Here is a 27,058-nt window from a genome sequence, read left to right as displayed (position 1 = left end):
CACTTTTTCAATTAATCCCAATGTTGTTTGATTTTATTTAAGACACCCAGAACCACTGCTCATCTTTTAAACAGCTAATCAGTGTTAAATTGCTCCACAGGCTCCCTCTTAAAAACACAAATTGATCTCCGCTTATGACCCCCTGCTGCAGCTGCAACTGCAAAGAATAACTTGACACTGAATGATAATTTCACTTTAAAAATTGGAGCCACTTTATTTGGCTTTCCGCTGAAAAAAATGAGGCCTTGAGACATGAAATACTTAAACATTCATCACAGACATTAAAACTATGACAGTAAAAGTATGCATTAAGAATATCCTTGGATCATTCTGATGGATACTGAATGGTTTAGTCCCACAGGGCGAGGATTTTGTATATCATTTAACTTGAAATGTGGGCATTCATCTTATTTAAAGGTACCTTCCTTGATTTTTTACATCGCCTAACAGCGGCAGCATTTATAGTGGAGTTTCAAAGGATTAACAGCAAGCTGAGAGGGAGGTTTGTGATTCAGGGGCTCAGTTAGATGCCTAAAATGGATGCATACGTGAACGGGCCCCCAAGCAAGAGTTTGTAGTTTTAAAGTGACATTTTTATCCTTTCATATCAAATATATGTTGATACAAAGTCTGATCTCATAAAGATTTTCCCTCTTTTGTTCATATTTTACAAGTATGCCTGCTCATTGCATCTGCAGGCAAGAGTAGAGCTGTTGTATATAAATGGCAGCACAGTCCTGCTCTAAGAAATATAACCTACATTGCAGATTTCATTTGGTGCTTGCTGAGTATATCTTTGTTTGCATGGTGTTGTTTTTTTACCAATTAACTTAACTGGCAAGTGGGAGGAAGTCTGAGTATCAGGAGAAAACCCCCGTAGGCACAGGGGCAGAACATGCAAGCTCCACAAAAAACAGTACTCTGTATGTTCTCCTTGGGCCCACGGAGGTTTCCTCCAGGTGCTCCGGCTTCCTCCCACAGTCTAAAAACATGCCAGTTAGGTAAATTGGGGATTTTACGTTGCCTGCAGGTATGAGTGTGGGTGTGAATCCTTTTCTGTCAGCACAGTGATTGACTAGTGATAATACATGATGTACTCCTCCTCTCGCCAGATGTCAGCTGGGATCAGCTTTAGCCCTTGCAACCCTTTAAGAAAAGCAACACTGGCAACAGATGATTATATGCTTTGCATAATGAGTTTCAGTAAGCATCCACTACTTGCTTTAATGCATTTTGCAGGAACACTGAATTTGAAAAAATGAATGAAAATACCAAACTTGTTGGCAAATGCAGAGGAAGCAGATTTGGCAAAAAAAAGTCACAACAAACTTTAAATTCATCAACTAGAATCAAGGGTAATGCGACCTATACAAAGTCATATCATGAAAAAAAGTATAACACAATGAGGAGACTGTAACATGAAACCCCCTCCACAAATGTCATATTTGCATCATTATTTCCACATAAAGTAGTTATGAAGTGTCAAGCTGAGGATCTATCATGGCATCTTACTTACATTTTCATCCTCTGCATTTGTTTTAAGGCACCCATCTGGAGAATTAATTCCAACAGCTGTTTATCTTGATGCACCAACTTCTGATATTAAAACAGTAGTGGACGGAAACACAAATAAAGTGGTTCTTTTCCAATTTCTCTAAAATAGGCAGGAAATTTTAATTAAATGGGCGCCAAATGAAAAGAACAATTATCACATGTCTCATGTGATCTCAAGCACAAACACAATAGTTTGTTGTAACAATGGAACCACATTGTGGTCCATGAAGTGTGATTAAATGAGTAATGAGTAAGTGTGAGGATTCAAAATCACCCAAGGTCTCCTCAGGTCTGGCTTTTTAGATCTCATTTGGCAGGTCTGAGAGTAAGTGTGATAAAGTATCATATACTTCCAGATCATTGTGTCATATTGTATCAAATTGTAACGTAGCGCGTCGTGTCTTTTGTTTCGTGCCGTGTTGTTTCAAGGAGCTGACCTTATATTTTCTGCATCTGTTAAGGCTGAAATGAGAATTGTTGCTTGGGAAGCTCTATAACCAAGGATCCAACAGTTGGATCTTATCCTAACATATTGTACAGAGTTTCATCATATCATATCTCTCCCTATCATATAGTGCTCATCCTATCAAGTCCTTTCCTCATGTCATGTTAAATCTCAGTGAATCATATCATATAGTCATGTTTTGTATCATACTGCATTATGTAGCGTTGCGTAATATCATCTTGTATCGTGTGGGGTTACAGTGAAGCAACAAGAAAAATACAAATCAAATAATCTAATCCTTTCTTTTGCAGATTTCCTTAAACATTCAGGAAAGTTTGATTAAATGTGCCTTTGATTGTGCCTAGATTTATCGGAAAATTGACTTATGGCTGGTGTGGATCTGCCTTTCCTAATCTCAAGTACAAACACAGTAGTTTGTTCAAACAACAGCAGAGCTTGAGTGTTGTTCATTATGAGCAATTGACTTAGAGAGTAAGTTTCAGGATTCAGAATCACCCAAGGTAACCTGAGACAGGCCTTTTTCGATCCCCTTTGGCTGTAGCGTGCAGGTGTGAGCTGTTCAAGGCTCACTGAAGTGTGCGCCTGGCGTCATTGCTATATAAGATACTTTCTCGTCACCTGGCCGTCTGTGTGTGCTGTTGGTGCTTGTGTGTCTACATGTGCGTATGTCGTGCGACAGGGCTAAGGCTTTCTGTGCTAATCTCTGCTGAAGGTGGCAGGTGTCTTAACCAGGCCATCACCTGGTAACCTACTCACACACACACACACACTTTGCACTTTATCTCTCGTCTGACGCTAAGTGTGTTAGCGTCCAGGTTTGGCTGCTGTCCAACTGGCCCAGCTGGTAGAGAAGAGGAGGAGGAGGAGGAGGAGGAGGAGCAGGGCAGAGAGTGAGACAAGGTGGAAAGGCAGAAGATGGAGGGAGATTAGAGGTCACTTCTGACAGGGTCAGGCAGAAAGATGGGTGTGGAGCAATACCAACCGTAAACATGCTGCAGTTTTTTCCTGTAAATGTGCAATTACTGGAAGTGCGTGTACCAAGTGCTCTGACCCTGTCCAGGTAGAGAGTTACCCATGGTCCATTTCAGCAGGGCTCAAACTCTTCACACTCTTATCAGCGCAGGTCAGGCGGCCGTGGAGTGGAGCAGACACAGAGACGACTGTGAATCAGCAGCTGCTTCATGAAGCGTGGGCACCTCCACCTACAGAGAATTAAACTGCAGGGAGGTTGGAAGCACAGCCCTTAAAGATCACTTTACCTCATTTTCTGTCTCATATTTCTGCCAGATTATTATAACTGTCATGCTGCGTTCAAGCGCCCGGTTGAAATGTCTGATATGAAGCACTTCGACTCAGCCAGGACACCCACATTGAAATATAAGCCATTCATTACCACAATAACACACATTTATTCTGGTGATGGAGCTCATGAGAGGCCTTGGTACAAATCGGAGCTAGCTTGGCTCTTTGATATGAGGCAGAAATACGCATTGCAATGATGATGTGGACAAAATGTGTAATATACTCATGTTAGAATCAGATTTATTAGTTCTAAATGTGTAGAAATACAAGTCATTTGCCTCTGTTTTTCAGTGCTTACACTCAAACATATAAAACTAATACAAAACAGAAAGACAAGGGTGAACAAATCTAGTCAAAGAGCAGACAGGACTTAATGTTTATAGGGTTTATATGTATTTAAAACCTCACACAGCGAGGATGCAGAGCTCAGGGTTGATGTTTTGAGACAAAATGAGCACCAAATGTTTATCCCGACCACCTAGTGCTTAAGATTTGTCATCAACACTAGAGTTTTAAACTGAACATATGATTATCTAAAGTGCCACATGGCGTTTAAGACTGTCTCCACTGTCCCGTGGTTCCCAACCTGTCTGCCTGGAGCTGCAAGATGCTTAATGGATAAAGAAGGAAGAACAAACTCTGTTCAGCTTCCTCATTTACATTCAATCTCCCTGACCTTTCTTGCAGAAAGTTTTAAGCTTTGAATTATTGAAGTCACATTGAAATGGAAGCAAGAGCATCTTTAGCTTTGCTGAACGCATCAAAAGATGATATCAGGTTAACATGCCCTGCTTGGACTCATTTGCAGTTGCTTTTGTGTGTGTAGATATCTTAGTGTTTGCAGCAGCCAAGTTCAGGACAAAATCTAAATAAGGGACATCAAGAAAGGACCAAAGTGTATCTATCTCATAGTATCATCACATATTGTATTGTATTCTATGTCATCAACATGTTGTGTTGAATCCCAGCATATCTTATTTATTCAATTTCAGTATATGCTATATCATATCATATTATTTCACATTCTATACTTTCTCATCCTATGCAACATATTGTATCCCAATGCATAGTATATTATTGTATCATAATGTATCCCCTCCTGATATAATGTGTGAAATTGCATCATATCATATTGAGTTCTATTTTACCATGTGCTCTTGTCTGCTAACATATCAGATCATTTTGTATCACATCGCATCTTATTGTATTGTATTGAATCGCAACGTAAATTAAATTGTCATATCGTACCTTATCGTGCCGTAACTTAACGTGCCAAATCATATCGTAACTAAACGTGCCATATCGTATAGTAACTTAACGTGTCATATCGTAGCGTAGCTTAACATGTCATATCGTATCGTATCTTAACGTGTCATATCGTATCTTAACTTAACGTGTCCTATCGTACCGCAACTTAACATGTCATATCGTATCGTAACTTAACATGTCATATCGTACCGTAACTTAACGTGTCATATCGTACCGTAACTTAATGTGTCCTAACGTACCGTAACTTAACGTGTCATATCGTATCGTAACTTAACATGTCATATCATATCGTAACTTCATGTGTCATATCGTACCGCAACTTAACATGTCATATCGTATCCTAACTTAACGTGTCCTATCATACCGTAACTTAACGGTGAAATTGCATCATACCATATTGAGTTCTATTTTACCATGTGCTCTTGTCTGCTAACATATCAAATCATTTTGTATCACATCGCATCTTATTGTATTGTATTGAATCGCAACGTAAATTAAATTGTCATATCGTACCTTATCGTGCCGTAACTTAACGTGCCAAATCATATCGTAACTAAACGTGCCATATCGTATCGTAACTTAACGTGTCATATCTTAGCGTAGCTTAACATGTCATATCGTATCGTAACTTAACATGTCATATCGTATCTTAACTTAACATGTCATATCGTATCTTAACTTAACATGTCATATCGTACCGTAACTTAACATGTCATATCGTATCGTAACTTAACATGTCATATCGTATCTTAACTTAACATGTCATATCGTACCGTAACTTAACGTGTCCTATCATACCGTAACTTAACATGTCATATTGTATCGTAACTTAACATGTCATATCGTATTGTAACGTAATGTGTCCTTTTGTACCGCAACTTAACATGTCATATCGTATTGTAAATTAAATTGTCATATCATACCGTAAGTTAACGTGTCATATCGTACTGTAACTTAATGCGTCCTATCGTACCGCAACTTAACATGTCATATCGTATCGTAACTTAACGTGTCATAGCGTACCGTAACTTAATGTGTCGTTTTATCCTACCATATGGTATCATATCCAATCGTATCTTATTTTATAGTTATATATTGGATTGTATCCTCTAGTATTGAATATGTCATATGAATTCACACTGTATTACACTTTGTCTAATGATATGGTCTGGTTTTCCAAACAAACCTGTAAACACACAACTTTTTAAAGTAAGGAATTGATGAACTGTGATATTATTTATATGGTATTTGTTTGAAAAATCAAATGCTTTTTTGATTCTGATTTCAAGATGAGTCATCAGAAATGAAAAAGGGATGTTTTTTAAATATAAAAAATGTCCAGCATATAAACAGTTATGACTGAACTGTCAACACAGGGATAAATGAAAAGCAGGGAGAATACATTTCTATATTTACCTCTTCTAAATGAAAACTTGAGATGACTGGAGGTAAAAACTTGTCACAAGGCTCATAAGCGTATACTGTTATGCTTGTACACAGTGCTTCATTCTGAAGGGTTACAAGCCAGAAAGTTCGTTTTTTGAATGCACAGCGATATAAAATGTGTCATTTGGTTAAAAAAATGTAGGGATTGACTTTGGGACTGTGAAAAAGACAAATTATAAGATGTTAATGCCTCCACATCGAGCTTGGATAGGCGAAAAGAATAGATATATGTAAGATTATTTATGCCCATCCTACATACACAGCATGGTGTGAAAAATGGCCTTAAAAAAAAGAACACAATGGACAGTGTCTATCTCTTTGTGTTTCTGTCTCCTGCTCTCTTTCCACTGAGGATGCAGTAAATGGAGGGACAGCTAGAGGAGTGGGACTCACAGATGGTGCCAGAAAGCTGAGGGAGTATTCAAATCATTCTTCACAGTGTGAGAGCTCTGAGACGATGCAGCAGCCGAGAACATTCGCTCCGATAAAATCTCACATATTAAAAAGCACAATTAACGATTATTTCTCGGAAGCAGAGCAGCACTGTATCTGGAGCTTAAATGCTTGTGCCTATGTGTGTGTGTGTACATGCATGAGAGCGTGTAAACCAGTGCGTGTGTATGTGCCAGGCATTGTGCGGCAGCAGCAGCAGCAGCCTCTCGGGTTACTGGGGAATGCATTTGAAGTCAATCACAATGAAGCTTTCTATCTACCCAGCAAGCCTGAAGGGTATCTCCGAACTGAACTGGACAAGCTAGAAAATCAACACACACAAAAAAAATCATCTTCAGATCACACACATCTGCTACACGATCTTTTATCAGGGCTGGGTGCGTGCATGTAAGACCTGGTTTGGTGAATTAGTGTGTCTGCCTCCTATTGTTATCTGACTTCCTGCATCTTAGTGGTAGCCAAGCTTCATACACCCTCTGTTATTACAGACAAAACACACACAGACACACACACTCCATGGTCTGTTTATCAGTCATATATAACCTTAAAACACATTGAAGTATCACACTCGCACTGTCTAATTTTTCTTTTTGTTCTGTTACTTTTATTTGAATTCTTCCTAATTTCAAATGTGGAACAAATCGTCTTCATTGGATTATTGAAATCTGTGAAACCGCAGCATTGTCAGCTCAGGTATAAAATCCAGGCTCTGTAGCTGTAATATGAGCTGACACACACTCACAGGGAAGCTATAGGATGAAATGTACACTGCGAACCCTGATGTCAGCTTTGGATCACATTTCTACCTGAGTATCTGCAAATGTTGCAACAGCTCTCAGAGAACGCACCTGCTTTGTCAGGACATAAAAAAACAACAAACACAGATTCTCTGTCTGCCTCTGTGGTTCTGTCCTTCAATTTTGATGTTTTCCCCTTCTTTTATACACAAGTATACATAATTACATACTCCAAACTCCCAGATTGTTATAAAATGACTCCAACTGGCACCACATGTCTTCTGACAATGGCAGCTCTTCATACGTTGCCAAAAACCAGGATTGCTTTTACTCCGCAGATCCAGCAGAGTATTACTGTCATTTGACTGTTTCCTTTTATTTATAACGAATGGGAACAAAATGCAGCAGTGTAGGGAAATTGAGGGCAACATACAGATCATTTTGGCCCCCGGGATATGTGTGTGGTGGAGGGGAGCTCGTTGCGTCTCGTTGTGGTTAGTTACTTATGTGGTGCAGGCAGAAATTACAGCTGTTTATAGCCACTGAAACAGAGGCGAAATGCAGAGCTGGCCCTATTGGATCACATAAAAACACACACACACACACACACTCAAATTCGTCTGAGGGGCATTTTGTGTCTGCATGTGCGCAAACACCGCAAAGAAAACCTGTTATTATGCCCATTCAGAGGCACACACACACACTCAGTGTAATTACATACAGTGACGCACCACTGCCCGCCATACTGTGAATTCACACGTATAATATCATGAATTAAACATGTGGAGGCACAGAGCGGGATTACACATCACTGTTTAAGGCTGGGACAAACATAGACAGCGCACGTTTAAACACAAGCTCCAAAACTGGAGACAGGCGCACTAGCCCCAGCAGCTTCAACGTCCTGGAGGGTGCTGTGTGTATAGGGGACTTGTAAAAGGGGCCCCTAGGGTGGGCTCTGGGGGTTGGGTGTGTGTTTATTTAAACGTGTGGATGTGTGTTTTCGGGGGGTGATTCAGGGGGCTCCCCTTAAGATAAGAAGTGGAGTTTGGAGATGAAAGGAAAATGGGGCGAGGATGGGGATACAGTGGCACTTAGTTTGTTGAGACCAAGGGAGGCGATGAGGGTGAGGGAGGGGTTGATAGAGGGGGGAAGAGGGGGGAGTCGCAGGAGCAGACTGTTTTGATGTTGGTTTTAAGGGTTGTTTATTTGTCGTTACATAACACCTTTGCTTATGTAGTTAGAGCTCTTATACTTGTGAGGATGTGTGTGTGTGAGTGTGTGTGTCTGGTAGCTTCTCACTAGGAGACGGGAATCTCTGTGAAGGACTAAGGTTGCCCATAGCAACGGCCTTCATTGTAAAACTGATCCTTGGAATAGAGCACACACACACACACACGCACACACACACACACACACACACACACACACACACACACACACACACACACTGGCATACACACACACACACACACACACACACACACACACACACACACATTCCCACCGTGCTTGCACCAAAACGTCTTTTCAATACTTTTTGCTACTTTCAGGGTTCGACACCATCAGGCCTCCACTCAACCTTTTACACACAAGTAAACACTCAAAGTGTGAAGCTCCCACACACACACACACACACACACACACATGCACATGCACACTCAAACACACTCTCTCACCAGTCCACTTTGTTGAGGCACATCTTCTCTGTGTGTCGAGGCTCCAAACGACTTCATGTGAATTTGATTTTCAGGAGGTACATCTAGTGTTTCAGCTGAACCTCACGCTGAGACGTGATGGACGGATGCTCGGGTTTCTAGATTCCATTATGCTTTTATTGGCTTTTAAAGGCATCAGGTTTCCTCTGTCTGGAGCCGGGGAGGAGCTTCACTGCGTGTGTGTGTGTGTGTGTTTGTGTGTACAGTTAGCATCACACTGGCTAGCAAAGACAGAGCTGCATACAGGGCCTCAGGATGGGCTTTAGATTGCTCAGGAGATAGGTTTGTTTTGGTCACATTTTCAGCAGTGGACTGACTCTTTTCCAAAACCTGGAGCTAATCTGAGCCCTTTGTTCCTGGCATCACAACAGTTCACTATTTACTGTGCACTGAGCTGAATCTGGGTTAAAGAGGCAGTGATGGAGGAAGAACTCCGCTCCTTATAGTTTCAATAAAAATAGCAAAATTGAACTGTAAACAATCGTGTGCTGTATTCCAAACTTCAAGACTGATTTTACCCGAAATGTATGGTTCCTTGTTGTGTCCATCAAATACCAAATAACATATTTAAAATGGCCAAAATTACTTAAATGCTATTCTAAGACAAGAAAGGGAAACTTGACCACATGCGTCTTGAAAATGCAAAGCTCAAGACTGATTGGGAGGGGGCGCCGGTTTTAGCCTAGCTGCTACAAAGAGGCTAGATAGTCCTTGTCGCTGTAGTCCCTGGTTTGACTCCCTGCCACAGCCATTTGCTGCATGTCTTCCCCCGCTCCGTATTCCCCACACTTCCTGCCTCTCTTCAGCTGTTCTATCTAATGAAAACAAAAATTCCCAGAAATATAACTTCTAAAGCACATGAAAGAAAGAAAGAAAGAAAGAAAGAAAGAAAGAAAGAAAGAAAGAAAGAAAGAAAGAAAACTAGCCAACACCATACATATACCACATCACTGCCCGACTTACAATCACTGTGATCTTATTTTCAAGTCTTCATAAAGCCTGAGGAGAAAGCAGTTTTGGTGTATATCAATATAACATCTGTGTAATCTCACAAACTGCTCTTATGATTTATTCTCCACTCAGTGACTGCTTCACAGGACTCAGCGTTAGCTCAGAATCTGACAGAGTGGATTTTTCCCGTTTAGCACCCTGTCCATAAAATAACCTTCAGAATAAACTGCAGCTTAATGGCTCTGTCTCCCAGAGAGAGTTCAAAGCTCTGATAAGAAAGAACTTTGTAACTGAACAGTGTAATAATTATTCTTCAGATGGGTTTGTCTTATGTCTTTGTTGTCCTTTCTCCTTTAGTTAAGAGCTTTTTTTTTTTCACCATCTATATAAAACATGGTTTTTGAACTACTGTATATAGTGGTGAGCTGTCTCTTGATATAGATTGTTAATCTAAATGTATGTCCTGGTTAAGTCAGTTTATGGACTGGGGTTTTGAATTTAACATTCAGATAAACCTTGGTGGTTCAACTCTTCAGAGAAAATGTATGGCTCTGTAAGCTTTTTTAAGTTTCTGTTTAGGTTTACAAACTAGGAAGTGAATGAAGTCAAGTATTAAGCAGCTGAAGATACAGATATGTTTCATCAAGAGACCAAAATCAGAGCTGAAAGAGAGTCATTGTTAAATAAACATTCATCTGGTGGTCCGTAAAAAAAACTTTAAATGAGCTTAGGTTTGCTCTTAAATTGTGTACCCCCATAAACAGAGGCTGGAGTCCTCGGCAAACCACTTGTGTGCTCAATCCTGACCTTGGCCTTTTTTGCATATCAACCCTCACTCCCTCCTCCATGTTTCCTGTATGTCTGCAGCTGTCCTATCAAAGACAGGAAAATGGCCCAAAAATAACTACCTCAGTGTTACTCTTTGTCAGCTGGATATGTCAGTACTCAAGCCTATGGGAAAGAGTTTCACACATTATCTGAGGTGTGGAGCCTGTTCTGCTGCCCACTAGTGGTCATTACAGCTACCTTTGCAGCTTTAAAGTAGAAAAAGTGGGTCCCTGTTCAGTACAGCTTTAACAGTAAATCTTATACTATTCAATGTTGGTTATCTATTAACTTATAAAACATTGTTTTTCTCTAAGTGTTTCTATTTTGTTACAGGTAGACGTGGAGATATCTCAATATAATCTGATCAGTCAGAAAAATGTAGCAGAAACAAGTTTTAGGTTAAAAAGTCAAATGACCTCAACATTATTGTCCTGCCTAATGAAAAAGAGAAAATGTACTCAATAAAGTTATTCATGGTAGAAATTATTTCAATATGTTCATAAATTAAAACATGTTTTGATATTTCTACATCAGTTTTACTGCATGTTTTTGTGAAAGGTCTATTCTACCAACTATTTCCTGTTAGTTTAAAACCTGTCTTTAAACAGTGTGATCAGATCGTAGTGTGAAATTTATTTTTTCCCTGTAGTGCGCGCAATGTCTCCTAAGTGCACACATCCGATCGCTGTATTAGTGACCCTGTGTGATGTGTGAGTGCTTAAGTATGGCAGGGATGTGGGACTGAGGTGAAAAGACACAGAGAGAGATGAATGAAGAGAGTGGAGGAGGTATCAGCCTCAGAGTGACCGGAGGCTGAGGTCAGTCACTTCAGAGCTCAAAACCCCCGAACAATCTGTGACTAATCTGTCTTACCCGACCCTTAAAGAGGTCACCAGGCGAGCTAACGCTTTCCCTTCACAGCCGTTGTTGAAGTAGATCCAGATTAAGGTGCAGTGATGAGCAGGGAGGATGCTGTGTTAAATAGTGTGGTCAGACTACAGAACGCATTTGTGAAACTCCAAAAAACAGCTGCATTTAATGTGGCTCAGTGTTGGAATCATTCACCAACAAAAATGTGATCCTTATTATTGTACTCCTTTATAAAGCAAACCATTTGCTTGTTACAGCTCTCCGTATGTGACCCTTGGTTTCATTCCAGAAAGTAAACATCTACAGATTTCAGACTATTAATCAGTCGCAATATCAATTTAGATGTTAAAGATGTTATTATGTGCTCTGAAAAACTGTGAAAACATTCTCATTCCAGCGTTGTATTAAAATTAAAATGTATACAGATGTACTGGGTGCTTAGAGGGATGATACCTTAAAGACCTTAAAGAGATCTATTCATTTTTAATCTGGCTTTGAATTGTGAGTCAGATTTGGGGTTTTGAGTGATGTCTGAACAGATATTTCATGGATATCATTGCATGAAATTTTGCTTCTATTTTCATGTTTCTCTCAGCACTCACTGTACAAACTTTGTGAGAACTTTGAAGATGTTGTAAACATGTTGTTTATTTAAAGATTACACATAAAAATGTAAAATGTGTTGTTTTGGTTCCAGTTTGAAGTACAAATGTAGTCCCAGTGGGATTGATTGATTGATTAAGAATCAGAGGACTTTAGTGTTTGCAGGTAACCGTCTGTATGGAGAGCAAAAGCAGACAGATGCCATCCTTGGGAATGGCATACTAGCACAATCATGCAAATGCAGCAAACAATCCATTCTAGATCAAAGTTCCAATTTGAGTGACAAATTTGCTTGATGCTGAGTAGCAAAAGCCAATCAGCACTTTTACAGTTGTTTACCTATCCTCTCGAGGACCGACCTGATTGAGCAAGCATTTTTATTTTTTATAAATCTGTACCATGCTGCTATTTCAACAAACGTGAGACCTGTTAATTAAAAGTGGATCATTAGAAAATGGGTTTCTCTTTTTGGTTCATACAGCTGAAGTAAGCCAGAGTGCCACTGCTTTCATGTAAATTACTTATTACTTATTTACATTGAAACTAAGACTCACCAGAAACAGGTGAACAGGCACTACTCTGAGGATGTAATGAACCAAGAAATGTCTGCATTAATTTTCAGACACATCCAAAAGAGCACATTTATTCATCTCAGATTGTTGATCGGACTGTAAACAGTGCAATGCATGGAAAAGGAAGTGTTGGCTGGAAGTTATCTATGCTGGTAACACCAGGAGGTTGACCATTGTTCTTTTAGGCATATATCATTGCCGGGTAATAGTGGATGGGTTTTGAGATTGATAAACACCCAATGCATTATGAGCTCATAACGATTGTCTTTCAGCATGTGATATTTCACAGCGAATATTTAGATGTGACAAACCATTACCTCTCTGAATTACTAGCATAGCTGTACACGTATTTAGTCTGACAATTTAGAGATAAAAAGTAATCAGTGCTGAAACAAGTGGTTTATTGAGTGAAAGTTTCATAACTTTAGAAATAATATTTCTTCAGATACGTGTTTGTTACACAGAATGAGGTATTTAAAGACATCACCTTTAGCTTTTGGAATGTAAAAATGAAAATGTTTCTGTATTCTTTGAGCATTTTGTCATCCAACATTTGATTAATGAATGAAAAAGCACATTTTAAAGATAAACTAATGATGGAATTAATTGTGTAGTTCAAAGGGAGCTGCCTCTCCGTCCTCTGCTACTTTGCAGGCTGAGCATCACTTGTAACGGACACGTAAGCAGAGACTGAATGAAACCCCTCTGTCCTTAAAAGCTTTGATGTTTCTCTGCCAAAATCCCAGCTTTAGATCGACTCATTAACTATGCTCCTCCACAGAGCCACAGAAAGACAGATGTTACCCCCGTCCACACATAATGCAGCCCCCTCTCAGACAGTTGTGTGCGTGTCTGTGTGTGTGCATGTAATCTGCCAAAGTGGTGTCTCTTGTAAATGAAATGACAAACAGCTCAGTCGGTCTCTAATCCGTCTCCCCCCTCTCTGTGTTTCAGGGACAGACTTGGTCACCGCCAGAAGACGACGATGGCTCGACGGGAGATGATTTCTACGACGACGAGGACCTCTACTCAGGCTCCGGCTCTGGCTGTAAGTGTGTGTTTTTTTAGTCTGTGTGTTTGAGGTTACACATTCATGCCCTGGTTCTTTCAATCCCGACAGCTGCTGGGTTTCAATCTGCTGACCCTGAAGACCCCAACCCCCCTCAATGTCCTCGAGTTGTGCCCCCCTTCCCTCCCACTTGCCACATTACTCCCACAAAGGCCACACACATAACAATGCATTTCAAACTCTTGGCTTGGCTCGACAGACAGGTTTTGATTCAGATTTATTCGAAACACCTTTAAACGCAGACACACCTTTGCAAACAAGGAGCGACCCAGGCTCTATTCACCTAGATCTTATTTGCTGTAATCAGATTACAGTGCACACAGATTAGGCCATCACACGCACACCAGCAGTCCTGTGCACCTATTTACTCGCTTCTGTCTGCATCTGAGCAAACTGGCAGTTTGCGTGAGGAGGAATTACCTACTTAACGTAAATCACATTGGTGTAATTCAGCCTGATTTTCTGATCTGGCTGTTGAAGCCTGAATGTGGCTCTCCTTATTAAGCATGACTCATTTGGGGCTGCCCATCAGTTCGAGCGCTGCGCTAACGGAGAGCAAAACTCAAAATAAATTACAATTCAGAGCAGGAGAGTGCAGCAGAGGCACCCCCTGTGGTCGAAACAGCGCCCCAGCAAATTGCTTTATCTCACACGGTGATACAGAGCCGTCCGAATCAAAAGGGAGAGCTCATTTTAAACAGACGAATGTGTGTTTTGCTTCTGAATGTGGCATTTTTAAGGTGTCTGATAAGTTTAACTGAGGCTGCATTGTTTGAGTGCGCATTTCAATATCCTCTCAAGCTCCATTGTCAGCCTTCATGTCATTGTGACCATAAATTCAATTTGCTTCTCTTTCAAACCAGGGAGTGTCACGGCTCTAACAGAATGAAAGGTGCTATAATAATGCTATTATGAGATTTAAGGGGGAGATGAATCAGTACGCACAGTCATCTCTGCTCCTCTCTTTTCTTCTCACTTCTCACAGCATAATAAGCAAGGTAATTTTGAAAAATAAAGTGTTTACAGGCAGTGGACTCAGCTCTTTACGTCCTCATTGTAAAAACATGCTTTGTGTTTTAATACAGATAGCTCTTCTCATCTACATATTTTCTCATTTCAGTTGTCACAAAGCTAAACGAGCAGAAAATAAGAATTTGATCGCAGTTGTGATTGCTGCAGCGAGTCGTCAATAAAATCACTTCTTCAGTCATTTGACAAAACAAACAGTGAGCTATGTGATTGGCTGTGTTGGCCTCTTCAATGATTTTCCCTCAATGGGGCCACAACATTCATTCTTCATGTGAAGATCAGTCAATAAGTCAGCGGCGTCTTGTGTCTTCTGTTGATGCAGAGGAGCTTTGTCATATCTGAAAAAACCCTGATGATGTCATCAGTGACCCTAAGCTGCGGCTTGGAGGTTTTGCCTATAGTTGTATCTCGTACGCATTTCATAAAATGTTTAATAAGCTGAAAGAATATGGATGAGGAGGCATGCAAGAAAAGGTGATATTGGATACATTATGGGAAATGGGGCTTTCCGCTTTACTGGACAATGTCATGCAAAGCACAAAAAGTCAGGCTAGTATCAGCCTTTGCAGATCCTCCTTGTTTTGATCTGTGCATTGAGAAACTTTATGGAAATGGATGACAACTCTGCACCAATCTTGCATCATCACCAAGCAGCAACCTTAGGTGTTGAAATATGAAGACAGTGCAGTGCAAAAAATATGCAGTTCCTCGAGGTTCCTCTTGAGGCTGGCTCCAAAAAATCTCCATGAGACCCTATGTGAAATGCCCAGCAGAAATAAATACGTCATCAACAGTCTGGTACAGTTCATTTTGGTCTCAGTGGCTCATTTCTCTCTTCGTGACAGCTGTACTGGAGATCATCTGTTCATACTGTACTGAGGCTCAGAGTTTTACATGTATTTGCATAATTAGGGGTGTGTTTAAGTTGACGGACAAGTGGGTGCCTTGTGGCTGTTTACCAAAAATTTAAGCCCTACCTCAGCTCCACCTGACGTCAGTAAGTTTTGTTTGTACAGTCCATGATCATCGCTCTGAAAAGCTCAATGTTTACACTGAAATACAAGGCAAGTGTTTTCAGATGTATAAACTATGGAGATTTTTTCTGACGAGATACCCTTGTGTGTGAGAAAAATATCAGTTTTGATCATTTGTCGCACATAAGTGTCACTCAAAAGAAAAGATGAAGAGTCCTTTTCAAATAAAGTCAGCATCTTTGCCACTTGAACGCAAGAGCCCAGTGTTTAATCCATCCCATCTAAGATATGTTCTAAGATCTTATGAAAATCTATTTATTTTTCTGTGTTGAGGAATGAATAACTCATTACTGTTGATGGGACGGATATATGAGCACTAAGAAGATGCAAATTTCACCGCCTGCATAAAACAGATACTTGTGACTGTAGTTTGTTTTGTGAAATATAACTGTTATGCACATCTGAACTTTGAAAGGGATTTCAAAGAAGTAAAACAAAAAGAAAGAAAGCACCTAAACAATCTTTGTATGAAGGATGAAATCTTTGTATAATATTGTGGCTGCAAAATTCCCCACAATGAGAGGAAATATGTTCATCTGAGTTACACTCTGTTTGCTGACAGTCCCACAGTGAAATCCTGAAGTCATGCAACACTGCAGCTGTTAGTCCTGATGTAAAATGACAGTGACTGAAATCTCAATTAACTGCTCATAGGGTGTAAATTTTTGAGCGTTTATTGTATAGGGAGCAGTGAATGAGCATCTGAGGGATTGATTTCAAACACCGTCTTCTGATATACAGTTTGTGTTGGAGACTGAGTGTGTGGGCAGGCGGGTTGACTGATGAATTTTATGTGTGACTGACTATGTGTAAGTGTTTTATTTCTTGACTCCTCTGCTTGTTGTAATGAAGTACTTTTTAAATTGAATGTTGTCCTCTCTCTTCTCCTCTCCAGTTCCTGATATCAGCATTAGGCCGACGTCAGCAGGTGTGTCCTTCACCACTGAGGAGCCTCTCCTCCTCTCCACCACGCAGGCCACAAGCCCCGCCCCTTCCGCATCACCTGCGGCTGAGCCGAGCCCAGACCCCGAGGAACCCACAGCCACCCCTATGCCCACTGAGGCAGACGGGGAGAGCGGTGTGTTCTGGGAAAGAGAGAGGGAGATGGAGAAGGAGAGAGAGAGGGAAGTAGAGAGGGAGCGAGAGAAAGAGCAGGAGAGGGATAGACAGCAGGAGAGGGAGAGAGAGAGGGAAAGAGAGAGGGAGCGGGTTCGTGAGATGGAGAGAGAGAGGGAGAGGGAGCGAGAAAGAGAAAGAGAGAGGGAACGTGAGAGAGAGAGAGAAAGAGAGAGAGAGAGGCAGAGAGAAAGAGAGCTTGAAAGAGAGAAAGAGCTGGAAAGAATCAGGGCTGCTGCTGCTCAGACCACCGCTGCCCCACGATCTCCTGCTGCCATTCCTGTGGTGACCACCAACCCGGCCATCAGCCCCTCTGAAAGCGCAGCGCCCTCTGCAGGTTCGGATGACCTGAGCACCACAGAAGAAGATGAGGATGTTTACCTGTCACCTGAGCCCACATCGTTCTTCCCTGGCTTCAACATGGAAACCACCACAGAGGAAGACATGTCCACCACACCAGATACCACACCTGAGCCCACCACTGCTGCACCCACGGCCACTGTCAAGACCAGGGTCCCCTTCAGGCCAAGAGTTCCAACGACAACAGCCACTCAGGCAGCGCCAACGGAGAGAACAACTCGCCCACAACAGCCCACTACAACACAGGTGAGATTCACAATTACACTTCAGCGTGCCAACTCACATTATTATAAGAGTTTGGTGTCAATATTGGACCCCAAATAATAACTCTAATCCATACAAGAAGGTAGAGTCAGGGTTGTGGATCAAATGAGAATTGGGGTTTGTAAGGGAGTGAATATTTCTGAAGTAGAATAGTTACCCATCAACAGTAGAAACAAGCATCCCCACCAGTTGCCAGGCAGCAGCATCATGGTGAGAAAAATATTTTTTGAAGTCACTGTGCCAGTCTTTCGTTTGCCAGAAAGATGTTAACTGCAAACAACTCACACTGAAACAAGAGCCTTATTGTTTAAGAACAGCTTGAGTATGGTATAATACAAACTATAAACAGCACAGACAGAACCAAGCTAACTGTTCGCCTTTGGCTTTGTTTACATAAAGCATTAACATCTCTCCTGGGTTATTTGACAGCCTTCAGTGGACAGCCTTAACTATAAACACATCTTAGTGTGTCCTGAGGACATATTTATCTGATCACTCAGTCCACAGAGGGTGGTCTGGGACGCATTTATCCCAGTGATCTGGCAATGTGAACTGCATTTAGGACCGCCAACTCTCCCCTTATCCACAGGCACAGAACACCTAGAGTAACAAACCAACTGTTCACACTTTGCCATGATCTAGCAACGGGTAAACAGCTGTGCTGCTGAGAGTTGTCTACTGGTGATCACGAGTCACATCACTGATACCCAATGCAAGTACCTCTTTGTTTGCTGTCTATGCAAGGCTAGCATAGACGGGAAATTGGTCTTACAGTGGGATCCACTGACAAGTATCCAGTTTGCATAGAGACGCACCGCCCCATTCCACTGCTTCACTTGTTGACCTAAATTGAGGAGTCTATTCATTAAACCGGCACTGCACAAGGTTTATTTATTTTGTAGTAAACTTTACCATTTTTTGTAGTACACCGGTATTTGCTATAAATGCTTGAATTCAACCCATGCGGGAGATAATTTGTTGAAAATAGTGTTGCTGCCAGCCTTGATCTGTGCTGCCAGAAGGTAATACACAATGAAGGGGAGCAGATTTTCAGACATTCTTTCAGACATGCAGTGGGTCCACACAGTTAAACTTCATACTGAACACATGGGCATGAGAGTGGCATCAATCTTCCTGTCCCAAGGTATTTTAAAAATATCGAAGTATGTCTTCACCAAAAGGAGCCAAACTTCCATGAATAATGCTGCTGTTCTGTTTTTTTTTTCATCATTAAAATATTCAGTCAAAGTATCGTAAAAGCACAACACTTTCACTTAAAAATATTTTCAGTCATCCTCACTCTGTCTGTGGCACTCAAGCTCCGGTGATTTTCTAAAGGCAACGACTTTTCCTTAATATGCTCTGCACGTTCTTTTTTTTACACAAAAATAACTAAAATTAGACTTAATTGTGCATCAGTTTGGAACCATTTATGTATGAACTAACATGTGGTACTCTATTGGTGACATTAATAATATATACAACAACAGAGTGGTGTTTGTGACTCTGGTGCAAAAAGGAAACCACAGTGCTCATGGAGATAAAGGAATAAGTCACCCACTGGACAGGAGCAGCACATCAAAGTGTTTTAAAGATTTCTTGGACATAAAAAGGAGCTCCAAGGCACTGAATCAAAAGCACTATTAGGTTTTGGTTACACAGTTGATGTCTGAGCGACCAAATAAGTGATTTTTTTTCTTCATTCATTTCATTACCAGATTTGAAGAGAAAAATTGATTTAATTCAAGTTCAGGAAATTGGCTCACAAATCTAGTTAACAAGCTAGCTCTCTTTACTCTTTACTAATGGAGTCATTTTTGTTCAGTAGCTATAAACTGTTGAGGTTTGATACCCCTTACTCCATCTGACTGCCTCTGTACCGCTGACAGCTTAATTATTTACAGACCAGAGTCATTTCACTGATTGGTTTGCTTCTGTTTATTTGGAGCGGTCCTGCATTCAAGTATGATGCATTTAGATTTGTCTGGTTTTCCACATTGTAATTAAGCTGCCAGGTTTTATGAAGTGTGTATACATGTTGGACAATGAGCGACTTTCCATCAGTCAGGACATACAGAGGCTCATTGTTCCAAATGATGAATGTGTGCCATGGAAATTTCTCAGTTTGTGTTGGTTTGGATGAGTTTCAGTTCAGCTCCATGGAACAAATGTGATTACATCAAATGTAAGTTTTCCCCTCCTTAGTTTGACTTTGTTCTCTCTGTCTCAGGAGGCCATAAACGAGGTGGGTGCTGCAGGACCAAGTGGAGATTTTGAGATCCGTGATGATCGGCGTAATGACCTGGGTCGAGGTATAGTGCCGGTGGATCCTGATCTGATGGGCAACACTGTGGATGGAGGAAGCTCTGCCGCCCAGCTGCCACAGAAGAACATCCTGGAAAGAAAAGAGGTCTTGATAGGTAGGAGATACAGTACATCTGTAAACTTGAGTTCACACCTTTTTTTTATTTGTCCTGGTCATCCAGCTCTGTCTGCCAAAAAACAACAACACTTGGTTGTCACCTCTTAGATCAACAAATTAAACTTCCTCGTTGCCTCCTGTATTCTTTCCTTGCTTTCTGGGAGCTACTAAGATAAAGTGGCCTTTACTCACGTGCAGATTCATCACGATAAGTGAATGTGCTACTTAGCCCCATTTGACCCGTTGAGAACAAGCAATCCCCCTCTTGGGTTATCCAACCCCCCTTCCTTGTTCCCCTCTTCCTCTCATCATTTTCCCTCTGGGTAAAATCCAATTTCTTTTCAAGCCACCCTCCCCTCTCCTCATCCCAAAGAGCTGTTGAAGAAAGTGCGGGAGCAGCCAACTTGTCTGACCTGACTGGCTCTCTGTCTCTCCTTCAGCTGTTCTGATTGGTGGACTACTGGCGGTGGTTTTTGCTGATTTCCTGGTCACCGGTAAAGAGCAGGAGGCAACAGATCCTAGATTAGATGTGTACATATCAGGCACATATTTTCATATGTAGTGAAGCACATGTGTAGTCACTTTGGGGGGGGGAGGGGGTATTATGAAGGTATTTACCAACTTTGACTTTTCACACAGACTCAGCAGGCCTTTTGCTTAAGTTATGACAAAGTTGCTCTGTTTATACCTGGAATTTAAAAAAATCTTGATTTTTAATACTGCCAAATTAAAAAGAGCACTTTTCATTTAAGCCAGGTTCATTTTTGTCCGAACAAATATCTTCCAGCGTTTTATCTCACATATCTGTAAATATACTGAAAAATCTGTGAGGCTACACCCCAATACTATAAGTTAAATGCTAATATCAGCATAGCATATGAGCATTCTGTAATGAGAATGTCACATGCAGATAATATTAACGTTTATTCAACTCTTTCCTAGCTGTATTCACACGAGCACAAAACTTTTCAAAATTTCAGGGGGTCTGCAACAACTACATTTTTCAGCCCAACTTAATTTTCAATTTTTTCCTATTTCTGTAAAAAGTCCACGAGCGCCAATGTGAGAACACAGCTGGATTTATATTTGAAAAGATTCACAGTGATTATCGTTCGAGCGACCTGGAAGAGCAGACCACAACAGAATGAACAAAATCATCTGAGGTTGAAGGAGGATAATCATTAAAACGAGAACAGCGAAGATGTCTCCTCATCTGTCTGTTCATGTAGCACTGATTTCAATGCAGAATGTGTCATGATAGCGCAGGTTGCTATTGCTTTGCTGCCCTACTGTAAACGTTACACTGTGGCTTTCGCAGCTTGCTTTTGATGCTATGTTCTGCCTCCTGAGACTCATCTCCCAAGCCCACCCACTACCCGACAGGAAAGACACCATACTGTGGGGGACATGTTTGAACAAGCACATTTGTGGGCCGAGCTCCTGAAAACTTCTAGAAATGTTCGGGGTGCATATGTGTGAAAGAGGCTCATGTTAGCGATTAGCTTAAGCATGTTAGCATTACAGACTTGCTATAAAACTTGCTAAATTGGGCTAAACAAACGGTCAAAACATTGAAATATATGTGGCAGACTGACTGATTTCCACTCATGTCCCCAGGCTGCTAGCATGGCTAAAAATAACCTTTTTTAGTCAGTGATGGTAATGAAGATCTGATATTATGGATTCAAGGAAAAGTAGTTCATCATGTCTTTTTTATGAGAAACTGCAAATGGTGCACTTGAAAGAGTGAAATTAACATTTCTCATCTCCAGTCGCACGAATGTCCTCCACAGTAAAATAAGGGACGGTGAAAATTCCAATTATTGCACAATATAAAACAAAAATGTAATTTCTTTTTTTTCTTTAAATAAGAATAACTGGTGTGAAAAGTCAGATGAGTGAATACTTCTGCAGTGACATTGCATAAAGTGAAGTTCTGTTATTTTCACTACCCCAGCTTTTGCTCTGTGATATTGGCAGTAATGAATAAACAAAGTAAACACCTCCCACGCAGTGAATGGAAACAAAGTGTTCCTCAAGCATTTTGGAAAAATAAACACTTTGTTCTCTGTTTTGGCGTCAATACCAATTAGTTTAAGCAGCAGCGTTTTTCCCATTTGATAAGCACACACTAATCTATCGTACACAGCAAGAGTTCATTAGCAATGTGTGCAGAAGGAGGTGGAAAATGCAGAGTGTTGCAGACTGATTCAACCAGTCACATCAGGTTAAAACACTATGTAACACTGCAGGTCTGAAATTTAGCACAAAGCTGCTGTCAACACATAACCTATGTTAGCACACTCAGGCTCATCACTCTTCACTTAGCAGCTAGCTGATAGTGATGCTTTGGTAGCTTTGCTCAGTGTTTAAAGAAGCGCGTGTTTGTTGTGTAGTAGTATCCAGCAAGATATAACAGTGGCTTTAATGGTATTTCAGTGTTTGTTTATGTTTCTGTGTGTTTGTTGGATCTGTGATGTTTTAGGAATTTTTAAGAAACCTTGCCTCTTTCTGTTTTCTCTCCTCAGCTGTGATTGTCGGAGGAGTCGTGGGCGCCTTGTTTGCCGCCTTCCTGGTGATGTTGCTGGTGTACAGGATGAAGAAGAAGGATGAGGGCAGCTACACACTGGAGGAACCCAAACAGGCCACTGTCACCTACCAGAAACCAGACAAGCAGGAGGAGTTTTACGCATAACACTCGTACCCCAGAGAGATGCACCGCACAACGAGGGAGAGATACAGAGCGAGAGAGAGAAGAGAGAAAGATACTCTATAAGCCCCCTCCCTACTCCTCTTTCTTCTCCTCTTCTTCTTCTTCGTCGCCTCCTCCTCATCTGCTTGCCTCTCCTCGTCCCTCTCTCCTCTCGTCTCCAAAACACTTGAGAGCGCCTTTCTCTCTGCGGACTCAGAACTTTCTTTTCAATGAAATCCAAAAAAGGGGACAAAAAAAGCAAAAAAAAAAAGCAAATATATTCTGAAAAAAATAACACATACACACAAGATGTTTTTAAAGTAAATGTTGTTATTAATATTCTACAGATTCTCTTGTTCTGTATGTAATAATATGATTATTTTGTAAGAAAAGAACAAACAAAACAAAACATGAGCTCTTAAGATGTGTTTTCCAGCACAAAAAGTTCCTCCTCTGTTTTATGGAGCAAATGAAAAGGCAGAGAGAGGAGAGGGGCAGAGCGAGCTGAGCGAGACACAAAAGAAAAAAGAAAGGAGGGGGTGAGCTCGACTCTGCCCCTCATCCCCCCTAAAATACACACAAAGCGTCTGGTTGGCCGCACCGAGCCAAAAGGGTCAAAAGGTGAGAGGAAAGGTCTCTTTTGTGCCTTCCATCGCTCTGGTGCTTAGACGCATACACAGATCCATACAGCCACATAAACACATGTGCACACACATATGCACGCGCACACACACACACACACACACACACACACACACACACACACACACACAAGGCTTGTATCTGCTTGAAGGTGGCTCCGACCTCTCTCTCTGTGCTTTGCCAACCAGAAAACGCTGATCAACCTTGGTGTGTTTCACAATGTTGAGGAGCCGCTGTGGAAACATCGGCTGGTCGCAAAGAGGCTTGCACGTGCTTACAACAAGCCGGCAGCCCGTCTGCTCCTCTATGCTGTACAAAGACTAGTTACGGATAGTAATAATAACCAATAATATATCAATGTTTTGGGCTGGATGGTGATTATAATAATAATAATAATTATGCCATTATAATAATAATGATGATAATAATACTTAAACAGGAGGATATGTATTTAGCAGTTTAAAAAAAGTTTATATGTAAATATCTGCGTATCCTTTCTGGCATCACTAACCATCTGCATGATCATGAAGAGTTTTTATTCGTCACATCCTTCATCACTTAAGAGCTGTGCTCTCGTCCGCCACATGCACACACACAAACATGCCGGACAAACGTCTACAGACACACACACACACACACACACACACACACACACACACACACACACACACACACACACACACACACACACAAGTGCAGACATAACTTTCTGTGCATTGAGAAAACAACACAGACCAAAACATACTGTAAATCATATCATTCAAACACATATCAAACCCATTGCCATCATTCATTTGTCATTGTGATAGTCATCACTTGTGATACGAGCAGGATCAGTTGGTTTCAATATGTTATTGATTAGTTATGGGTCAGTTGCAGGTTGGTTCAGAGTTTCGTCTGTTTGTGTAAAAGCACAACTTCGTGTCCAGTCATCACGTCATCTGATACCCCCCACACCCACCCCCCATGCACCTTTTGCATGCCTCACTTTCTTTTTCGTCTACCACTGGCTCTCTGTTCAGGGATGGGAGGGGTCTCTGGGAAGCGAGAGGGACTTAAATGAAAAACAAGAAAGTGTAAAAATGCACAGAAAGTTCCTCCCACATGCGCTAATTCCTCCAGCGTCAAAACTTTTGTCATTAAAGTTTAGGTAAAATGTTGAATTAGCGTTATTGGGTTCAGCTTTATCCTGATACCTTTTTGGGGAGGGGAAAATGGCGGGAGGGAAAGGGGTTAGGATTTGGCTTGGGAAGAGGAATTCCCCATTATTACATGGCAACTCATTTCCTCTGAAGTCATGCTCATATGCTGCAATGATGTCTTTAAAGTTTTAAAGTCCTTACAATTTAAAAGCAGTTACCATTCTTCACCTCTGAATGAATGAGTGTCTAATCAGGCAATATACAGTGGAAATCTGAAGGGATTTCAGATGATATTTCATGTTAAAGCATAATTGGTTACTTATTAGCAGTCATTAGAAAACAGCTAATGCTAGTATTCAACCGTGTCCTAGCTAACGTACTTTCCCCTTAAGCTAACGGTACCTTAGGAATTTCCGTCTTTCCTATAGTATTATGTTATTTTTTAACAAATAGTAATATTAGCTCATAGTCACTTCCTAGCTAATGTTTACATATATAGTAAGTGACTGTATGCTAACATTAGCTTCTGTTGCTCCACAGCTGACTGGTTATCAGGCACGTTGTTTTAACTTGAAATACTAGCTGACATCACTTCACATTTTTATGACCGATTGTCTTTTCAGGTGCTAACAATCAAGGAGCATTGATATAATGATCTGTACCTCAATTTATGTGACATTATGACAACATTTGGGACTCCAGCCTTGAGCTTGACATCAGCAGAAAATGGCCGCCATGTGAATGTGGTCTATGAGTGGAGGCAGGAGGGCTGTGCTTCTATCTAAGAGATTGTAACAATAACCACACCAGTGCGACTGGGCTAGTAGCTTCTATTATACTCAGTACTGTAGAACAAAATGCATGGGAGTCAATACTATACTAGTCTGGGTGTGTGTGTGTGTGTGTGTGTGTGTGTGTGTGTGTGTGTGTGTGTGTGTGCTTGAAAGACAAAAGGGGTGAGTTAAAGTAGGAATGTACTGTGGTTGAGTGTGTGTTTATCTACTCCAGCAGTCTCACGCTCTTCCACAGACAGGTAACACACCTCCTCCACTCATGTGTGTGTACGTCACCTACCCCCTCGCCAGTGTGAGAACATGTGTGTGTCTGCACCTCATCTGAACCCACCACCTGTATGTGTGTGTATGCATGTGTGTATGTGTGTGTGCTTCACCTTGGTATTTCACAGCAGACTCTTGTGTACACTGACTAGCCTGTCGACGTGTGTGTGTGTGTGTGTGCGTGTGCGTGTGTCTGCGCTTGTTTAGTCCGTTCACTGCTGATTGAGGGGCAGCTGGTCCCTCACAGTGGATTTCACACACACTGACTGTCTTTTCACTGTCTGTCTCTCTGCCCCAGGACAGACGGACAGACAACACGCCACTTTCTCACAGGCAGGAATGATCTTGACACGTACTGTCTTTTCTAAAGTGACTGTCAAAGTGTAAACATGTGCGTTTGTACCCATCTTAAGCCTGCGTAGCCAAATAAGATGTGTGCGTGTGTGTGGGTGTGTGTGTGAGCATGTATGAAAGAGAGTCAGTTTGGATTTGTACGTGTGTGAGTGCAGGTGTGCATGCATGCGTGTGTGTGTGTGTGTGTGTGTGTGTGTGTGTGTGTGTGAAGCCCGATGGAGGCGACACTTCTCTATGTTTGCTGTTCCCATTCCTGTTTTTATACATTTGCATTTTTTTAAGGCTGAGTTTCTGTCATTGGCTGAGTGAGCGAGAGGAGGCGGATCCTCCACGCCACCGCCCTGTCACTAATCTGCCACTCTGTTCCAAATAAAAATCCTGATTGGGTAAATTTGTTCTCTCTTGCCTTGTCTTTATAACTGCATCTGAATGGGGTCAGATTAATAACCCTATAACAACACATGCTGGCCACAAGTTACTGAAATATGCTCTTCCTTAACACTTTCTGTCAGTTATGGTTAATATTTATTAACCTGTTTGATGGCCCAGGGGCAAAAATGTTCTCTTTTGCTCTTGAAGACCTATGAACAACTTCCAAATGCAATTTTTTTTTTTTTTTTTTTACTTTTTATTCGCTTTTTTCCAATATTGAAAGCACAACAAATACACAAAACATACACAAACAAACATGAATATAGTAAGGGGCACCGTCTCAATATCTATATTGTTGTTTTATGAAGTCTTTTCAGCACAGCAGTTATCACCACCTGTCTTTTTATTCTGGTAATCGGTCCATTTATTCCAGCATTGATCATGGGTCCTTGCTTTAGTCCGCAGGTAATGTGTCAGTTTTTCCATGGAATACATTTCTTCCACTATGACAAACCACTGTGCTGGACTTGGAGGATCGCTTTTTAACCAGTTCTTTGTAACGGCCTTTTTGCAGGCAAGAATCAAAATTTTAAAAAGGTAGATATCCTCTTTAGGGATCAAGTCATTAGGGATCATGCCCAGATACACAATCCGGGGGTCTCTTGGGATCTTGTAACACAAAATATCTTGCGGTTGTTTGGGGAAAATTGATTCCCCCTGCCCCAGGGAAATTGG

At 41.2% G+C, this 27,058-nt stretch overlaps 1 protein-coding gene and 1 long non-coding RNA gene across 2 annotated transcripts in view; one reads left to right on the top strand and one right to left on the bottom strand.

Annotated features, from left to right (window-relative positions):
- The window catches only part of sdc3 (syndecan 3), a 47,022-nt gene extending 20,680 nt beyond the window's left edge, over nucleotides 1–26,342 (top strand). Inside the window, exons 2-5 of the mRNA XM_034705284.1 lie at nucleotides 13,724–13,817; nucleotides 16,797–17,623; nucleotides 19,872–20,061; nucleotides 22,592–26,342. Coding sequence (XP_034561175.1) covers nucleotides 13,724–13,817; nucleotides 16,797–17,623; nucleotides 19,872–20,061; nucleotides 22,592–22,758 — 1,278 coding nt within the window. The 3' untranslated portion in view covers nucleotides 22,759–26,342. The remainder of the gene's footprint in view (nucleotides 1–13,723; nucleotides 13,818–16,796; nucleotides 17,624–19,871; nucleotides 20,062–22,591) is intronic.
- LOC117828252 lies at nucleotides 19,050–20,583 on the bottom strand. The gene is made up of 2 exons (XR_004634370.1): nucleotides 20,477–20,583; nucleotides 19,050–20,036 (listed from the first exon to the last, which is right to left on the bottom strand). It is a non-coding gene; the product is annotated as an uncharacterized LOC117828252 (long non-coding RNA).
- Nucleotides 26,343–27,058: the final 716 nt, after the last annotated feature.

The sequence above is a fragment of the Notolabrus celidotus genome, chromosome 16 (assembly GCF_009762535.1).
Source record: "Notolabrus celidotus isolate fNotCel1 chromosome 16, fNotCel1.pri, whole genome shotgun sequence".
Classification (NCBI taxonomy): domain Eukaryota; kingdom Metazoa; phylum Chordata; class Actinopteri; order Labriformes; family Labridae; genus Notolabrus; species Notolabrus celidotus.
The sequence above is the reverse complement of the archived record's forward strand: the minus strand, read 5'-3'. Positions and strand labels throughout refer to the sequence as shown.